Source organism: Pungitius pungitius, chromosome 5 (assembly GCF_949316345.1).
Source record: "Pungitius pungitius chromosome 5, fPunPun2.1, whole genome shotgun sequence".
NCBI lineage: Eukaryota > Metazoa > Chordata > Actinopteri > Perciformes > Gasterosteidae > Pungitius > Pungitius pungitius.
The window spans coordinates 15,749,077-15,766,360 of NC_084904.1; the positions used below are offsets into that span (position 1 = coordinate 15,749,077).

General features: G+C 42.8%; 2 protein-coding genes across 2 annotated transcripts; one reads left to right on the top strand and one right to left on the bottom strand.

The window, feature by feature from the left end:
- Positions 1 to 763: 763 nt before the first annotated feature.
- dpysl2a (dihydropyrimidinase like 2a) lies at positions 764 to 8,317 on the top strand. The gene is made up of 14 exons (XM_037481653.2): positions 764 to 1,136; positions 3,130 to 3,218; positions 3,404 to 3,588; positions 3,707 to 3,871; positions 4,114 to 4,175; positions 4,310 to 4,390; positions 4,481 to 4,549; positions 4,693 to 4,813; positions 4,894 to 5,050; positions 5,138 to 5,279; positions 5,402 to 5,572; positions 5,944 to 6,123; positions 6,224 to 6,413; positions 6,515 to 8,317. Exons 1-14 carry the CDS (start codon positions 1,095 to 1,097, stop codon positions 6,604 to 6,606), a joined length of 1,746 nt encoding a protein of 581 aa, XP_037337550.2. The 5' UTR covers positions 764 to 1,094; the 3' UTR covers positions 6,607 to 8,317.
- A 2,759-nt stretch (positions 8,318 to 11,076) lies between these two features.
- On the bottom strand, positions 11,077 to 16,211 carry adra1aa (adrenoceptor alpha 1Aa). The gene is made up of 2 exons (XM_037481657.2): positions 14,729 to 16,211; positions 11,077 to 11,772 (listed from the first exon to the last, which is right to left on the bottom strand). Exons 1-2 carry the CDS (start codon positions 15,624 to 15,626, stop codon positions 11,216 to 11,218), a joined length of 1,455 nt encoding a protein of 484 aa, XP_037337554.2. The 5' UTR covers positions 15,627 to 16,211; the 3' UTR covers positions 11,077 to 11,215.
- Positions 16,212 to 17,284: the final 1,073 nt, after the last annotated feature.

Here is a 17,284-nt window from a genome sequence, read left to right on the forward strand (position 1 = left end):
GTGGCTGAGATAGAAATACATAGAGATCGGATAAAGTTCAACAGACTTTAATACACTTTTTATGGCACACAATAATAGAATGACATTACATCATTATGGGCTCCATTTAGAGCCCGAGACATTAACACAATTCCTCTCTATCATAAGGAAAAGAAAGAGAATGTGTATAATTGCTGCATGTCACGGTACGTTGTCAAAAAAGGCACCATTTTAGTTACAACTACATCTTTATTCAAGTCCATGCCCTTTCCTTCACATTTAGACAAGGTTTAGACTCCTTTTCCAACTTAATGTCTCTAAACTCCTTTGATAACTGTGGCTCTGTAAATACAATCATCCCAAAATACATTCCATGATACTTATTTGCTTATTGCATCCAAATATTAATATATATTAAAGAGCCATGCATTTGTAGTGTGCTTTAAATATATAATAATATAAATAAAGTTGGACATACTTACATTGTTTAAATTCTTCCAAACTATAAATAGGGCATTCAAAGTAATCTATTCCAGACAAAACTATAGAGTAGCCCAAACGGCATAAATGTTGTCTTGCATACTGTGAATGCACCTGTAAAAAGTCCCTGACATGACATCAATAAAATTTGCAGAAATATGTAATTGCCAGGATAATCGACCATATTTAATATAAAGGATAAAGTAGTTAAACGCTTTCAGAACTATGTAATTACTCGAGAAGAGGCCATCATCAGTCAAACAGGTGATGCTTAACCTGTTTACCCCCGTGATAATGACCCAGCAGGGCGGGGCAGTGCGCATGCGCGGTACCTCTTGTGGCCCTTCTCCTCTCGGCGCTCGCCCGGTCTTCAGGGACCTATTCCAGCAGTAAATCCAAGGACGGGACCGTCAGGCAAAGATACAACCTTTGTATTTGGCATCATTTGTTCAGCTGCTGTGTAGAAACCCTCACTAACTGTACACGGAAATCAGTCAGATAGGTACGGTTCTCCCCGTGCGTCGACCGGGCCAAACGAGCAGAGCATCCATTCCTCCATCTACTGGCTGAGGTGTTCCAGTCTGAGCTAGCTCGCGTTAGCCGAGAGGACAGTTGTGTCTGAGGGGATCTTCAAAATGTCGGGTTACCAAGGAAAGAAGAACATTCCACGAATTACAGTGAGTATTGTGCATTTACATGGCAAACATTTCGCCTGCGATGGTGGTGCAGGGTGGTGGTGGGGGGGGGTGTTCCTTTTTTTTTTTTTTTTGCAACGTGCGGTGAGCCTCGGGATTAAACCCCAAAGCTAGCCGACACTTAGCGGTTCATTCCTCTCACGTTACACCGACGCTGTCAACAGAAGCGTTTCAAGCTCGAGCCGCACAACCTGAAGCTCGACACGGACGGTGATAACCCGCCAGCGGGCTCGCGCCTGCATCGAGCTCTTTGACGTTTTATGATGCGGAGGAGCTCCGGTGGTGTGGATTAATGCTCTTTTCTCTGCCATTGGCGTTAGCTGTTAGTAGCAGTTAGCTCCTCTCCTCCTCCTCTTGTCTCCATGACAGCATCCTCAGCCTGCAGCCTGCAGGGTGTAGTTAACAGGTTCAGGTCCCTTCACTGTCATCGCCTCGTCTTTCATCCTCCATCCTCTGGACTGCTTTTACATTTTTCTTAAAAAATTCCGAATTTGTAATGTTGGTTGGAAAATCTTGGGTTATTGGGGTATTCAACTTTGGTTCTGTCATGCACATTGTTGCAAATTTAGATGTAAGGCCTTATTTAGCTTTGTGGTGCATATTTTGGGCCAGAAAGCCGAATATTATGGGGCTGCAGTAGGGATGCCGTGATAGTTAAAATAAGTAAAACCTCTTTGGTAAAGTAGGTCATTGGACAGCACCCATTCAAACCTCTTTTCCCTAAGCTTTCATCATGCAGCTGTTGTAGGCAGAACGTTGAAGCATAGAACCAGAAAATTCTCCCAAGTTGGATTATTTTGTTTGCAACAAACAAAACGTCTCAACGCAGGGTCATGCTTGGTTTTGTCCTGTTTTGTCAATGACTTTCTCACTGGTCCGGGCAGAGTTATGAACACAGAACCCTGACATCACAGACACGACATGCGGACCCCGGCTCCTCCAGGCACCACTTGTTAGTTTGGAATGAAGCGTTATCTGTAGTTTCACTCTGATGTTTAAACCCACCCCCACTAAATAAGGCTTTGTCCCGGAACAACAGTGACTGAATTTCTTCAAACATACAGTTGTTTCTAGTACCACTAAAGTACCACCACACAGTCAATTCATCTGTTAAAAGAACAACAGAAACATTCTTTATGTTAATTTCCATTTGACTTTTTATTGTTTGTTATACATAACCAAAGACAACAATACAAATACAATAGTATTTGTAGCAATAGTTTCTACCTCCATGAAAGTTAGGATGTTCAGTTTGTGTTGCAACTTTCAATCTGGAAGACGATATTTGTGGTACTATTAAATTAAATGTACTCATACTACTGACTGATTACTGATATTCTAATTATTTAGAAAAGAAACCCCATCAGTTTTATGACAATAGATTACAGGATCAATCATCAGGGACCATTTTTATTGCAAATATTTGCTTCCACCTTTAATTATCCTATTCCGGGTTGCATGGGGACCGCAGCCGATCCTAGTCAACATTGGGCGAAGGCAGAGCTAAGAAGTGCACGTATATGTGAATGTTATGTAATGATACGTTGATTTATGGACAACAGCAATCAACTCAATGAAAGATGTTTTGAGTTACGGTATGATTCATTACTGACATACTTTAGGTTACATTATATAATGTAGTATTTATATTGCCCCTTCTGTCAATTCAGCCATGACTTTTAAACATAATGCCTTCCCGCTGTCCCTGTCCACCCACTCTTGACATTACAAACTGAATGTTTCCTGCTGTGAGGTTTGTGTTAAACCACTTCTGTCTCTATTAGCTTTCCTGGTTGTTCTCAGAGACACTGTGAAGCCTGCAAGGGAAGTAGGCCAGCACCCAAAGTAGCTATTGAATTAAGGAATACACTATTAGTTATAAGGAATTAAATCACATGATTTGACGCTCCTTTTTTAGGATGCTGGATGCCTTTGTGGTTTATGGGTAATGTAAAATTCTGTCTCCTCTTTTCAGAGTGACCGTCTCCTCATCAAAGGAGCAAAGATAGTCAACGATGATCAGTCATTCTTGGCCGATATCTACATGGAGGATGGAGTCATCAAGTAAGATTTATTTATCGATAAATCTTCAAAGAGAAGATTGGCATCTAACTCCTATTGGCAGAATGACAGGATATATTTAATTTCATGTACAAGATGGCCACCTATAAATTTGACTCTTGGAATGTTGATTGTCTCTGCTTGATCGTGTTTCCTTAATTTCTTTTCTTTTCATTTGTCTCATTAAGGCAAATAGGAGACAACCTCATTGTTCCCGGAGGAGTGAAGATCATAGAGGCTCATGGGAGAATGGTGATGCCTGGGGGCATCGACGTGCACACCCGATTCCAAATGCCGGACCGAGGCATGGTGGCAGCCGACGACTTCTACCAGGGCACTAAGGCGGCCCTGGCTGGGGGGACAACTATGATCCGTATGTATAATATCCGACGCATTCACAGCTTTTATGCACACCAGTCCTTTTTGCGGGGATTCTAAAATCGCAGGTGTGCCTGCCATTTAAGCAAATCCAACCCGTTTGTGTTTCACAGTCGACCACGTGGTTCCGGAGCCTGGAGTCAGCCTGGTTGCTGCTTTCAAGCAGTGGCGAGAGTGGGCTGATAGCAAGTCCTGCTGCGACTATTCTCTGCATGTGGACATCACCGAGTGGAACAAAGGCACTCCAGAAGAGATGGAGGCCCTGGTGAAAGATCATGGTATGAAGGCGGATTGCGTCTTCACACACATCAAGTTTAGACATCTAGAAGGGTTTCTTCTGGCATGGGGACAGAAGTCGAGCCCTTTTCACAGGCCTCAAAACCCTGACTAAATGTTTCTGCTGTAATTATTTTTATCCTTTTGATTTTAATTCCCCCCCCCCTTTGCTCTGGGTTTTCCCTCTTTTGCTCTCCTTATTCCACCTTTTGGCTGTTTTCTCTCATAAGTTTTCTATCTTCAGGTGTCAACTCTTTCCTGGTCTATTTGGCTTATAAGGATGTTTTCCAACTTTCTGACTCTGAGGTATGCTCAGCGTCTGGTTAATATTAGCGGGCTCTACAACGGTCTGTCATAGCATCTGTTTTTGAGGCTGTTGGAAGTCTTCAGGTTCGATAACATTGCCCACCAGCTGACTTGTTTGTATTGTTTTCTTTCAGATCTATGAGGTGTTCAGTGTAATCAGAGACCTTGGGGCAATTGCGCAGGTGCATGCTGAGAATGGAGACATCATTGCAGAGGTAACAGAGCCACCGCTAACATTGGTCAAGTCTCCACTGTAAGCAGCTGTTGCCATCTTGGATTACAATCTTCTTGTGTGGATCTTTTAGGAGCAGAGGCGTATTCTAGAGCTCGGGATCTCCGGCCCTGAAGGCCACGTACTTAGCCGCCCTGAGGAGGTAAGATGGAGGACTGGCTTCTCAGCAGATGATAAAGAATTTTGGGATTATGTATTTTTATGATCAAAATATCCAAGACACAGTAAAGGCAAAAAGAGAAGTACGGGGACAGGGCCGATGCATCCTACTTTGTGTGTCTTCAGGTGGAGGCCGAGGCGGTGAATCGGTCTGTCACCATCGCCAATCAGACCAACTGTCCCCTCTACATCACCAAGGTGATGAGCAAGAGTGCCGCTGATGTCATTGCCCTTGCAAGGAAAAAGGGTAAGATACGAAATGTTGAACTTTTTCTTTGCATAATCTGTCTTTTTTTCGTGCTGACGTCATCCTGTTTCCTTCTTTAGGTGCCGTGGTTTACGGAGAGCCCATATCTGCCAGCTTGGGCACAGATGGTACCCATTACTGGAGCAAGAACTGGGCAAAGGCGGCAGCCTATGTTACTTCTCCGCCGCTTAGTCCGGATCCCACCACCCCCGACTACCTCAACTCTCTGCTGTCATGGTAGGGGCTCTATGCCCGGCCCAATAGACCCATTCAGTCATTCGCAACGTAAATCGTATCCTCGGTCATCTTTCTTTCTTTCTTTAGTGGAGACTTGCAAGTGACTGGGAGTGCTCACTGCACCTTCCAGACGTCTCAGCGTGCAATAGGCAAAGAGGACTTCACCCTCATTCCAGAGGGCACTAACGGCACCGAGGAGAGGATGTCCCTAATCTGGGACAAATGTGTGGTGAGCTCGACGTGACCCACTTCATGTATTCCAAAAATGTCCTGTGGTAAAGTACTTGAGAGCAAGTTACCTTGTAAGCCTGCAGATGTTTAGATGCCATTTTGTCCCGTTTTGTCTATTAGGTGACTGGCAAGATGGATGAGAACCAGTTTGTGGCGGTGACCAGCACAAATGCGGCCAAAATCTTTAACTTGTTCCCTCGCAAGGGCCGTATCGCTGTGGGTTCTGATGCCGACCTCGTGCTGTGGGACCCAGATGTCACTAAGATCATCTCCGCCAAGAGCCACAACCTGGTCAGATGGTTACTTTGCCTCTTTAGACTCTAATTTAGTGTATTTTGAGGATGTGTTCGCAGGAGCAAGAATATAATAAGTGGTAGATAATAAAAAACATCTCAGGTAATCTCTAAAATAGAGATTACAGTCAAACACTGTCGTTTAATCACTAAAAAAGTGAACTCTCTTTCAGGAGCTGCAAGTGTAATTTATTTATAATGATTATGTAACTACACTGAGGGGAGCAGTAGAAATAACAACTTTATTGTAAACTGCTGGACTATAAAAACCTACTTATTTATGCTATTAATTATAACTATATAACTATCTGCATTTCTTCAACTCGGTGTGGTTTTGCTTTCTCTTGGGGAAAAATCTTCTTTTCCCAGGCTGTGGAGTATAACATCTTTGAGGGCACAGAAGTGCGCGGGGGTCCGGTGGTGGTGATCAGCCAGGGCAAGATTGTGTTGGAGGAGGGCAGCCTTCACCCCACGGAGGGCTGCGGTCGCTACATCAGCCGCAAACCCTTCTCTGACCACGTTTACAAGAGGATAAAGGCTCGCAGCAGGGTGAGTTCTCATTGCAGGTAGCCTTCCCTCCGGGCAGACACCCTGATTGTATGTAGTTAACAAGCAGCTTCTGGTCAAATGAATTTGCCTGTATGTTTAGCTCACAGAGTTGCGAGGAGTCCCCAGGGGCCAGTACGACGGGCCGGTGTGTGAGGTGACCGTGACTCCCAAAGTGATGTCCACAGTCTCTACAGCGAAGACTTCCCCTGCCAAGCAGCAGCAGCAGCAGCAGCAGCAGATTGGTCCTCAGCCCGTGCGCAACCTTCACCAGTCTGGCTTCAGTCTGTCCGGTGAGTGAGAGCACACATTCAGTCCCGTCCGCTCGCCTCGGTCACAACAAGGCAATTAAGATCTAATGTATTATTTCTTGATTTTTATTTTTTTATTTTAGGTGCCCAAGTTGACGACAACATTCCTCGTCGCAGCACTCAACGCATCGTGGCTCCACCGGGTGGAAAAGCCAACATCACCAGCCTCGGCTAGTATTCCTAAAGCGAACCAGGGGTGCAGCAAACGCGGCACCGGAGGCCACTCTTACTGCTCTCACATCACATCTGGTCACCGCCGCCTCCCCCCTGCGCCACACACACACACACACACACACACACACAAGCACTCCATCCATTCTCCTTCACACAATACCATGATGTAATTTTATGCGACAAAAAAAGCACTATTCCACGTTGTTTAATCTTTCCTGCTATATTCCATCAGCAAGGAAGGAACAAGTGAATTGAAGTGAACAGCTTTTTTGCGTTTTCTAAACCAAGTTTGATAAGGGATGAAATTAATTTGTTTACATTTTTGTATTGTTTTCTTTTTTGCTGTACATGTTTGAGCTGTTAAGTTGGCCTCTTGGCTCAAAAGTTAACAGAAAAGAAGAGGTTAGTTTCATGGGCAAGCATTTTAAAAGCTGCGGGTAGAATCCGCTTGTTACTGCGCCACAATTAGGTCAAGAAGCCTCCATTGTCCATTTTGTAAGACGGTTACGCTGTCAGGTTGCAGTCTTTCCTCTTTGTATAAGGACTGTGTAAATCAGAATAACTCCTTTTGGTCCACCCTTTAAGTTATTGTTTCACTCTCCTCATTCAAATCAAAATTGGTGCATCTTTTAATTACGTTAAGTCATGTAAGTGCTGACTGCACAGAAAGGAAGGGAACAAGGAAAGGGTATTTTAAGGTTAAACTAATCATTTAACTCCGCCCTGAAAATGGGGTCGTGTTGGCATATAGCAGTTTGTCTGAGTCGCATGAACCGTTTCCTTCATCTCGTCACATAATGTTTATTAAGAGGTTGTCAGGGAAACAAGCTTCCAATGATCCAACCGGTGTATTGTTCAGGAAACAGACAGACACAAAGAAGAAGCTAGATCTGAGGTTTGATGACAACCGCTCTGCACCTGGTGCTATATGACCCTTGCTGTATACGTGCAGATGACCTCCACACACACAGCACTTCCCTTTCACCCAGTTTTCACTACATTTATATTGCACTCGTAACAATCCAAATGATATGTATATGGTACGTTAGCTTGCAATTTTTTATTTGTATTGGACTTGTCTGTGTTTAAGGATATTTGTTGAATCCAACTACTTGCCTGCCTGTTATGTATGATATTGAGAGCACACTGTATCTATGAAGGCTCTTTAAAGACCTGGAACCGTGATCTTTGAGACCTGATGAAAAATGCTTCGGTATGTATATGAAATCCCCCTACAATGTGTTGACGTGTCCTCTGTTCTCGGTGTTGGTGTCGTGAATGAATCATCGGATATCCAGTTTCTCCTTTCTCACCCCCTCTACCTGCACAACACTGTCGACACCAGATCCCCTCGAGGTGGTAACTGTATTCACTAAACTAAGCGGGCTGTCCGCTTCACGGCACTGTGCGGCCATACTGTAAAACACTGGATTATTTCTTCCTCATTGCCTTGTCACGTGTAGGTTTTGTATGCCACGCTATAATGTGAAGTGATTTACACTGGGGGAAGTGTCATGGTGTTGGTTGTTGAGTTGTGATTTGTTGAGCACTGTTGTTGCCTCTCTCCCAGCAAGTGTGATACTCTCTTGGTCATGTATGTTTTGTAGGATGTTGAACTGAGTTCTTTGGGGGGAATCATCAGTCTTGTCAGCATTTGACCCTATCTGTGTTGACTTCAGTGGATTAAAATAATAAAAAAAAGAGTTATCGTATCGTGTTGGCACACTTCTTCTATCCTAATCATTTCTTTAAAAATCGCATTTGTAATAGTTATGGCAAATGTAGGGTTAATGTACATAAACATTAAGGTTTAGATTTAGTTAGTTAGTTCACCAATTTCTCCATGAAAATGAACTCTAAAAGATTGGAGAACTTTTAGTGTGCTCGTGCAGCTGAATAACTGCACAACGATTGATTGGAAAGTGAAGCACACACATTTTACATTTTTAACTTCCTCTGCATTTCAAAGCATTTGTCTGACGCTGTTTTCTGATTCAACTTTCTCTGTGCAAAATCTACACAGAGGTGTGTACACAAAAGCAGGTTTTGTGACTGCACAGTTTGGGGCCAATTAAACCTCCAGCACATAAAAGACTTAAGAACAACATCTCTCTCTTGTCAAAAAAACCATCAACATTTTTTAAATGAGAAAACACAACATGTGTCCTTCTAAAGAGAAAAGTAAATATATCTCTATTTCTTTCTTTTAGTAATATGCTATTTGAATCATGAATCATACTTTTACATAAGTAAAGTTTCTGAATCTTGGTGACATAACCAAATAATTGCAGTTTGTTGAATAGAAGTTCACCAAGAGAGCATTGTCTCCAATGTGCTTGTAATAATTAGAATAATAAAACTGCTTGCCATTTCAAATGAAGTGAACTCCATTTTAACCACACTCCAGACCCACCACAACTGCAGAAAGCCGGTGAGGCACTAGGTGGAGGCACAGTCGTGATGCTCAGCCTCCCCTTCAGAGCAGCGATTGGTGGTGGAGACTCTCCACCCGCAGCGAGCTGACAGCAAAACGAACTGATCAACTTCACACTGACTGCGCACATCAGCAACAGCTCAGTGACTAGCGAAGCCCCCTGGCTCTTTGACGGTTGTCCAATTAGGCCCAAACATGATGAATGCACTGATTGAACCTGAGAGGGAAATCCTATAATGTCAATAACTTCCACCGTAACTGATGAGAGATTTAAAGAGAAAACAAAATGCATCAGGAAGACCGGAGTCCTCCTGGGAAAGGTATGCACAGCATGAGTCACCAGCAAGCGCTAGCTGTGCTTTCAACCCACTGGAACCCAGACACGGCTATTTTTAGTCCGGAGGTAATTTGTCATCACTTCAACATGGTCTCGAAGATTAATCGAGAACTTTTAAGCATTTATGATTGATTGTATTCCCCTTCAGGGCCAATGATTTTGAGTTTCAACAGAATATTAAAAGAATACTGAAGATTTGAATATTCTCATCGATCATTTAAATATGAAACCATTGCTAACATTTAGGGGCTGCTGCTGAAATAACATTGGTGGGTGTTCTTGGTCTGTTCCAGTCTAATATCTGACTCCTGCGAGGCAGCGGCTCTGCTATTCATCACAGCTACATTTGGGCGGGGGGGGGGGATGAAAATCTTCATAAAGCGTTGCACAAAGGTCGGTTGAGGTTTTGTTGAAAGCGCCGCCACTTTCTATGGAGGTAGACAAAGGGCGAAGGGGTGAACGTCATCTGTACCATCAGCAGTGGATTGCTGGTGCCGGTGTGCGTGTGTGCAGACATGGTGGGATTTGAAGGTTCGCCGACATGTCAATGACAACGTGGACAGGGACGAGCACTCCTGCTGCATGCCGTTCCCGTCCCCTGTGGGTCAAGCGGTTCACTGCCCTTCTAGTGCACTTAAGACACAACTGCATATCTTCCTTTTGCACCCGCGAAGGGAGTACATCACGGCACCACAGAAGGAGAAAATAAATCAATACGGTGGACCGAGGACGTCCTCTCGCCTCTGGGTGCCTCTTAGTCACCAGAAAGACACTGAATAAACACAGGAGCTTTTTTTTCCTTAGCGCCCGGTAGACAGCACTCAAACAGCTGATCTTATAAAAGGTTAAGACTCTGCATATCGGTGGCATAACTAAAAAAGAACTGAAAAAAAGCAGTAGAGCCTGAGGGAAGAATGTCTGAGACTGTGTGTCCCTTAACTTGACATCTCTAAATCTGTGGGATTTTTTTAAGAGGCTTGTGGCCCAGTCAGGATTGAGGTCAACAACCACAAGGTCAGTTGAAATTCCACAGAAGTATATTAAGACGTCCATCTGGCACTTCTCCGAGGTACACTCAATTGTGGACATGTGAATAGATGAACTGGACGCTTTCCGGGGGCCATGTCGTCAGTGAATCATCCAAATAAAACCACAAATGTCCTTGTGAATTAATTTTTTTTAGGAATATGTCATACAAATTTATTGTAATGTGACGTGGGAGCAGCAAAGTCCGTAGTTTTGACTCTGTACGGAGCGGTTTACAAACATTATTTATACAACAGGAACAGCATTAGGCAAACGTTGGAAAGAACGGGAGCACCACTGAGCAGCATTTGTTTTTAAATGGTGAAATTATGTATAATTAATGTATATTTGTCCTATTAACATTTTTATACATTTATATGATGTTATACTGTTCTTCGGTAATGTAAAATGTAATGTAAACATTTTGTAATCTTTTGTTTTTCTTGACTATGATGATTTTATATCTTTTTATCCACTACAGGGATTTCTTTTTCACCACAAAAATGTCACACATTTGCTTTCTTTTCATCTGCAGAGCTGTATGCTGCTGCAGCATGTTTTTCAAAAGAGGCATCTTAAATCGTTAAAATAAAATAAGCATGATAAATATATGTATATATATATATATATTTCTTTGAGAATCATACATCCAGGAAAGGTCACAAAATGTTATTGAAGCTGAGACTTTTAAAAATATAAAATTTCAACGCAGCCACCATCCAAAGCAAATCATTCAACAACTCAAAACAAAATATATTTTCAACTGTGACATTGAAAGAGGATTAATGACTAATGGATGAAGGATTATAGCAGCTATACAGGCTCTCCTTTTTCTGACAGGGACAGTTGGTGGATTTTTATGGTGGGAAGGTCTCCGGCCGGAGGCGCTTGGGCGCAGCTTGACTCTTTGGGGGGAACCCCGCCACTGAAAACGCAGCAGCAGGCCCGATCGAAGCTTTTACTGCAGAGTTTGGCCACTTTGTCCCTCCTCGTCCGGGCTGGTCCCGATCCACCTGCGGGACCTCCGGGAAAGACATTCCACTCCCTGCTGTCCCTGGAGGAGGGTGTTCTGGACAGGGCCATGGAGGAGGATGGGCTGAGGCGACAGGGCGCCCCCCTGCTGTCCAGTCCCAGAGTGAGTTGCTGACTGTGACCCTGACTTGGTCTCCGAGCTGCACTCAGATGGTGGTGGTGGTGCGGTCTGGGGGTCTTTCTCAGACATTGAACCCTGAGTAAACTTTGAAAAGCTTTCTTAAACTCCTGGTTGGAGCACGGGTAAATGATGGGGTTGATGCAGCTGTTGAAGTAACCGAGCCAGAAAGTGATCTTGAAGACAGTGTCTGAAGGTCTGTATGCGGGAAAGATGGAGCCTGTAGGAACATAAGGGTAACAAACACTGCATTAAGATAACAGCAGAAAGAACGACCATGTTCAACTAAACTCTGAAATGTGAGTGTTTGGTGTATTGGAAAACAAGGGCTCCGTGATGCTGAAACTGGAGGTGAATGATAACATCAGCTTTCAAACATGCTCTCAGTTACAACGCTATCGTGCTCATGTAAAGCAGTTAATATTTGGTTACCGTGTGCTACCACGCTAATTGGCAAAACACAAAGTACAGGTGTCATTGATGGGAATGCAATTAGTTCAACAGCTGTATTTTCCAGAGTGAAAGAAAAGTAAAAATGAAGCGTAATACATTAATTGTCATAATTTCCCCTAAACCACCAATATCAACCTCATGAAGGCGCTTAGAGAAAATGTCAAGGGAAGTAATGAGGATTCAGCTTGTTATGAACAAAAGTATCGGTTAAGATACTTAAGTCATGTTTCATGCCAATCTTTTAACTAAGTAAAAAGTTTAACCAGCTGATAAGGCTAAAGGATCAAACTGAAAATCACTAAAGCGGTTAGGAGTCATGTGCACCATGAATATTTTATCTATTTAATGTTTTTGAGATATTACATCTAACCAACCAACTTGAAAAGATCAGCGTATAGCCGCATCATCTAAGAACCATGAACATCTTTAGAAAAGTAACCTCATGTCAACCTATCCCACAATTATTGAGATATTTCAGTCTGGACTCGGGTGGTGAGCTGACATATCAAATATTGCCGTCCCTTTCCACTAGCAGGGCTGAAATCATAATTACATCTTATTATATGTGTTGCATCAAAGGGTGTGTTCGTATCAAATTAAAAAGGGATACGCAACTGCTGCAAGAAAAACAATAGCGCTAATAATATCCCATTTAATATTTGAATTGAATCTGTGATGACTAAAAAAAGCTTCCTGCTCGTCATCAAGGGGAACGATATTATTAAAAGTGCCCTCCATAAATCGTGCAGCATGGGATGTTTTCAAAGCAGAGAAATGGCTTAACTATAGCGCATAACGTGCAGTCATGTTAGTCATTGCAAATGTGACCTTCATGTGACTTCCAGTGAAACCCTAGAATAATTAAATGGCTGACTATCTATCTATCTACCTGTCTGTCTATCTATCGTCAGAGGAAGAAGGGTGGAAGCTGTCTTTTTAAATGGTTTATTGGGTCAGCTGTTTAAGATGATCAAACAAGGCTGGTGACAAATGATAATGTTTCATGGAGATGGAGAGAAAGAAGAGGTGGATAGAATTTGAGAGCAAATGTTATCCCCAGCTGTGCTAAAATAGTAATTCCTTTACAACTATTAATAGAAAATGAAAAAGGGATTGCAGCTGTTCAATATACAAAATATTGTCTAAAATCAATAGAACGCTGTATGTTGTCTTATGAAAGCTGTCTAACTACAATTAGTGTCAAATGAAGCACAGTGTGTTTTAGTGTTGATGCTAAATACAGAATATTAAAATTTCCTAGACCTCAAGTCAGCAGAATACATTTTAAACATTACTATCCTTATACCTAATATATTCTTTGTAAACACAGTAGTTTTATTATTTAAACAGCCTGAAGCAGAGCAGTATTGGAGATCAGTTGTGTCCACCTGGTAAGGCCAACATTTACTCTCTTTTTGGCTGTTTTTTGTGCACCATAAAGAGCCCGTTGTGTGGCGGAAAATGGTCACTACATCAAGTTATTCTTTAATTGAAGAGAAAAGGACAATCCACAAACAAACACAGAGCATAACTCATCATTTTACATTAATGCCCAGAGAAATTCCCACGATTCATTTTGATCGGAAGGATGTTTAGCTGCTGGAGTAAATCAAACAAACATGACGCATCCACTCTAGCTTTTTTAGACCACAAAACCAACCACAAAACCAGCCAAATTACTAGGTCTCAATCTCCAGAGATGTACCAGTGGTATAATCATTTGACAAAAGGTCTAGAGGGATTTCTGAGGGTTTTGGTCATATTTCATATATGCTTGGTTGGAATTTACTCTCAAATTCCCATCACATAGTTGCGAGCCGTGTGAGTTTGACTCCAACACCAGTGTGATGACTTCATCAGTCGGTCCTGGACTGGCATTATGATGAAGCGAGAGACGAAAGAGCTGGGAGATTACTTCAAACTTTATGTGTTGGTCTGAAGAGCTGTTATTTTTTACAGAGAAGAGAGCACTTCAGCCAATCAGACCAATGATTACCATTTTTAATTTGGTCTATTTATAGCTTTTTATCTGCCCAGACATCTAATATGCTGTTTGAGAGGCCACAAGACGCATAAATTAAAGTCAATTCAGAATCCGCCCTCAAAGTAACAATTCAATTAACCTCATTAAAATTGCTCGCACGTAAAAACTTGGCAGCGGCAGGAATCGATCTAAAAAAATAATTAATGCAGAAGGTAAGTAGCTTTCTTGGTCCGACTCATTTATGTGAGTGCAGGTGATCAAATTCATTAACCTGTTTTTATTTTGTGAAATCTCAATGGTTCAAGAATGAAACGTGCATAACACAATATCTCCACTGCTTCTCAACGGTTCTGAACGTGGCAACGTGGCTCACACCTAACACACAACTTAGCGAAACAGCTGGCAGACCTAAAGGCATGTGCCTTTAGAGGGAGATCAACTTCAAGGAATAATGGCATTGTGGCAAACATGCACATTTTCTTTGAGAATACTACATTAAATATATAAACCTGGTGCTGGGCAAAACTTGTTTGTTTAGTTTAGCGATTTAGTTCAGCATAGAGACAGGAAATGTGCAAATAGCTTGGCTCTGTCAGAGGAAAACAACGTCTGCCTTGAAAGCTCAGTGAGGACTTTATCATTTGATTTTAGTACCATGCTTTGATCTGTCAGTGTGTGAGCTTTAGGTTCTTCTTCAATCACCTAGAACCACATACAAGGTGAACGTGACAATACTCACCGATGGGTAGCACCAGGAAAAACGGCAACCAACACAACACGAAGCAGCCAACCACGATGCCCAAGGTCTTGGCTGCTTTTTTCTCGCGCGAGAACTTGAGCAGCCGCAGGGCGAAATGTGTGCGGCTCCGCAGGGACTCGTCCTCTAAAACGCTTGCGTTGCCTCTGTGTATCCTGAGTATCACCCGCTCTGAGTCGGACTTCTCTGTTTTGTGGCCCTCCCTCAGGTCCCGGCTCTCCCTGTGAGCTACCACGTAAACACGACAGTACATGATCAGTATGATGGCCAGGGGGAGGTAGAAAGAGCCCACCGCAGAGAAGATAGCGTAAGCGGGCTCCTCCGTGATCTTGCAGATGGACTCGTCCTCGGGCTCCGGCTCCTTCCAGCCAAACAGAGGTCCGATAGATATGATGATGGAGAGGACCCACAGCAGCATCACTGCCAGCAGCGCCCTGCGTTTTGTCATTATGGATGGGTAGCGCAGAGGGTAGCTGACCCCAATGTAGCGGTCAACAGAGATCACACAGAGGCTCATGATGGAAGCGGTGCAGCAGAGCACGTCCACGGCGGCCCAAACGTTGCAAAAGACCCGTCCAAACACCCACCGGTCCACAATCTCCAAAATAGCAGAAAAGGGCAGGACAGTGGAGCTCAGCAGCAAATCGGCCACCGCTAGATTAACTATGAAATAATGCGTGACTGTCCGCAGGTGCCTGTGGCAGACCACGGAGAGGATTACCAGGATGTTGCCCACTATCCCAAACACGATGAAGACGCCAAGAATCGGGCCCAGAACCACAGCCTTGGCCACGTTCAGCTGTGGCACCGAAACCTGGCTGCAGTTTGAGCAGTTCTGCGTTAGAGGAGGTGGGGTCATGTTGTCCAACACAGGAAGCATCGAGTCCAATAAGAAGATGACCTTCACAGGTGCACTGTAACACCCACCTGTTTTATTTAGCTTAGAAAAGGGAGATCAGCGCATTGTCATAACAGCCATTGGAGTAATGATCACCTTTAGTGAGTCTTGTCATGACATTATTTGAATTATGATGCCTCTGGCAAATGAGCCATTGCATGCATCACAAAAGAAATAAGACTCCAGATGGCATGCAGAAGCACCGAGAGAGAAGTATAATATACGCAGACCAAAATTTATTTTGCTGAAATCAGGTAATCCATCCTGAAAATGTTAGTGATGTCAAAACTGTCTGTGATCATGCCACTGGTGGACATAACGCAGAGAAGCATTATAGCTGAGACACACAGATGGGTGTTCACATCTGGGGAAATCTTTGCAAGTTCTAGCCACCCAAAACTGCAGTTTAGGAAAACAAATCCTTAAAAGTCGAGTGAAATATTAGGAGTGAGAGAACACTCCTCTGGGTGAAGCTGCAACTGAGCGGTCGTCAATATCCAGGCTCTTCAGGATAGAACTCCGGAGACGGATTCAGATTCAACACAACAGGACCCAGCAGCACGATACAGCGCCTTTAAACAGAAAGAGAAGAATCTGCTTTAGGGGATTTGAAAACACTCCCAACATACAGAAAGACTCAAAACCAATACTGACCAGATGCTTTTTCCCCCTGAATCATCCTGGCAACGTCCCACAATTCAAACATCTAAAAGGCATTGAGCCAAATCAGGATAACCAGATAAGCCCGACGTTGCTCTTAATCCCCACTCCTAACAAATCAATATCACACTGTGAACTCGTTTTGTACCTTTTTATTCACTATAAAGCTAGCCAGCAGGCAATTAACTAAAATGTTGGAAACCACTGTCCAAACGAAATGTAGAACCTCGGCTGTTAAAACTCCTGACATAATGTAATTATTAATCAAATAATAATAATACGTGTTTTTTTAGCTTTTTTTAAAGGATAGTTAGCGGACCGTTTTAGTTTAGTTGGTGTTTTGGTAGATATAAAAGACAACCAAGACAGGCTCTTATAAAAATAGAAGAAATGCAAAAATAATTCAAATCAATTTGCTTTTTTGAGTGTAGCCACTGCAGCCGTACTCCTGATTGTACATTGTTGTTGCTTTGGCTTTGCTTTCTTTACAGTATAATTACATTTAAGTATAAAAGAAAACCATTTTTTCCAAGCCACCATACTATGTTCCCAATATTTGTATAAACACAAGAATTCAGTTGCTTAGTGCACCGCTCCTCATGTACTGTTGATTGTGGCCTGAAACGCTCCCTCTGACATTATTTTTTTCCATTGTGCATTGACTTCCATGTGAAGCCCTCCACTTTGACAGATGTGATATTAATCTTGTCGGAGCAGATTACTGACATTTGCAATGTGGTTGTACCTTACCTCCATGTAGATTGGGTCAGACTAGTAAAAGTAGTGCGGCCATGTTGACATTTTGGGGATTTTGTTAAGCTGCTTTATTTGTAACTAAAATAAAAGTTTGTCTGAGTTGTCTTTCTACTGACTGTGTTTATCTACCTACCTACCTACCCACCCACCTATCTATCTATTTACATATGTATGCATTTCTCTATTTATCTACCATCCATACATTCATCCAAATTCACAATACA

Coding starts and splice junctions, on each gene's coding strand:
- adra1aa (XM_037481657.2), bottom strand. CDS start 15,626: ATGCTTCCTGTGTTGGACAACATGACCCCACCTCCTCTAACGCAGAAC. Junction 11,773..14,728: donor TTTCCTGGTGCTACCCATCG/GTGAGTATTGTC, acceptor ATGTTCCTACAG/GCTCCATCTTTCCCGCATAC.
- dpysl2a (XM_037481653.2), top strand. CDS start 1,095: ATGTCGGGTTACCAAGGAAAGAAGAACATTCCACGAATTACA. Junction 5,051..5,137: donor CTCAACTCTCTGCTGTCATG/GTAGGGGCTCTA, acceptor TTCTTTCTTTAG/TGGAGACTTGCAAGTGACTG. Junction 6,124..6,223: donor GGATAAAGGCTCGCAGCAGG/GTGAGTTCTCAT, acceptor CTGTATGTTTAG/CTCACAGAGTTGCGAGGAGT.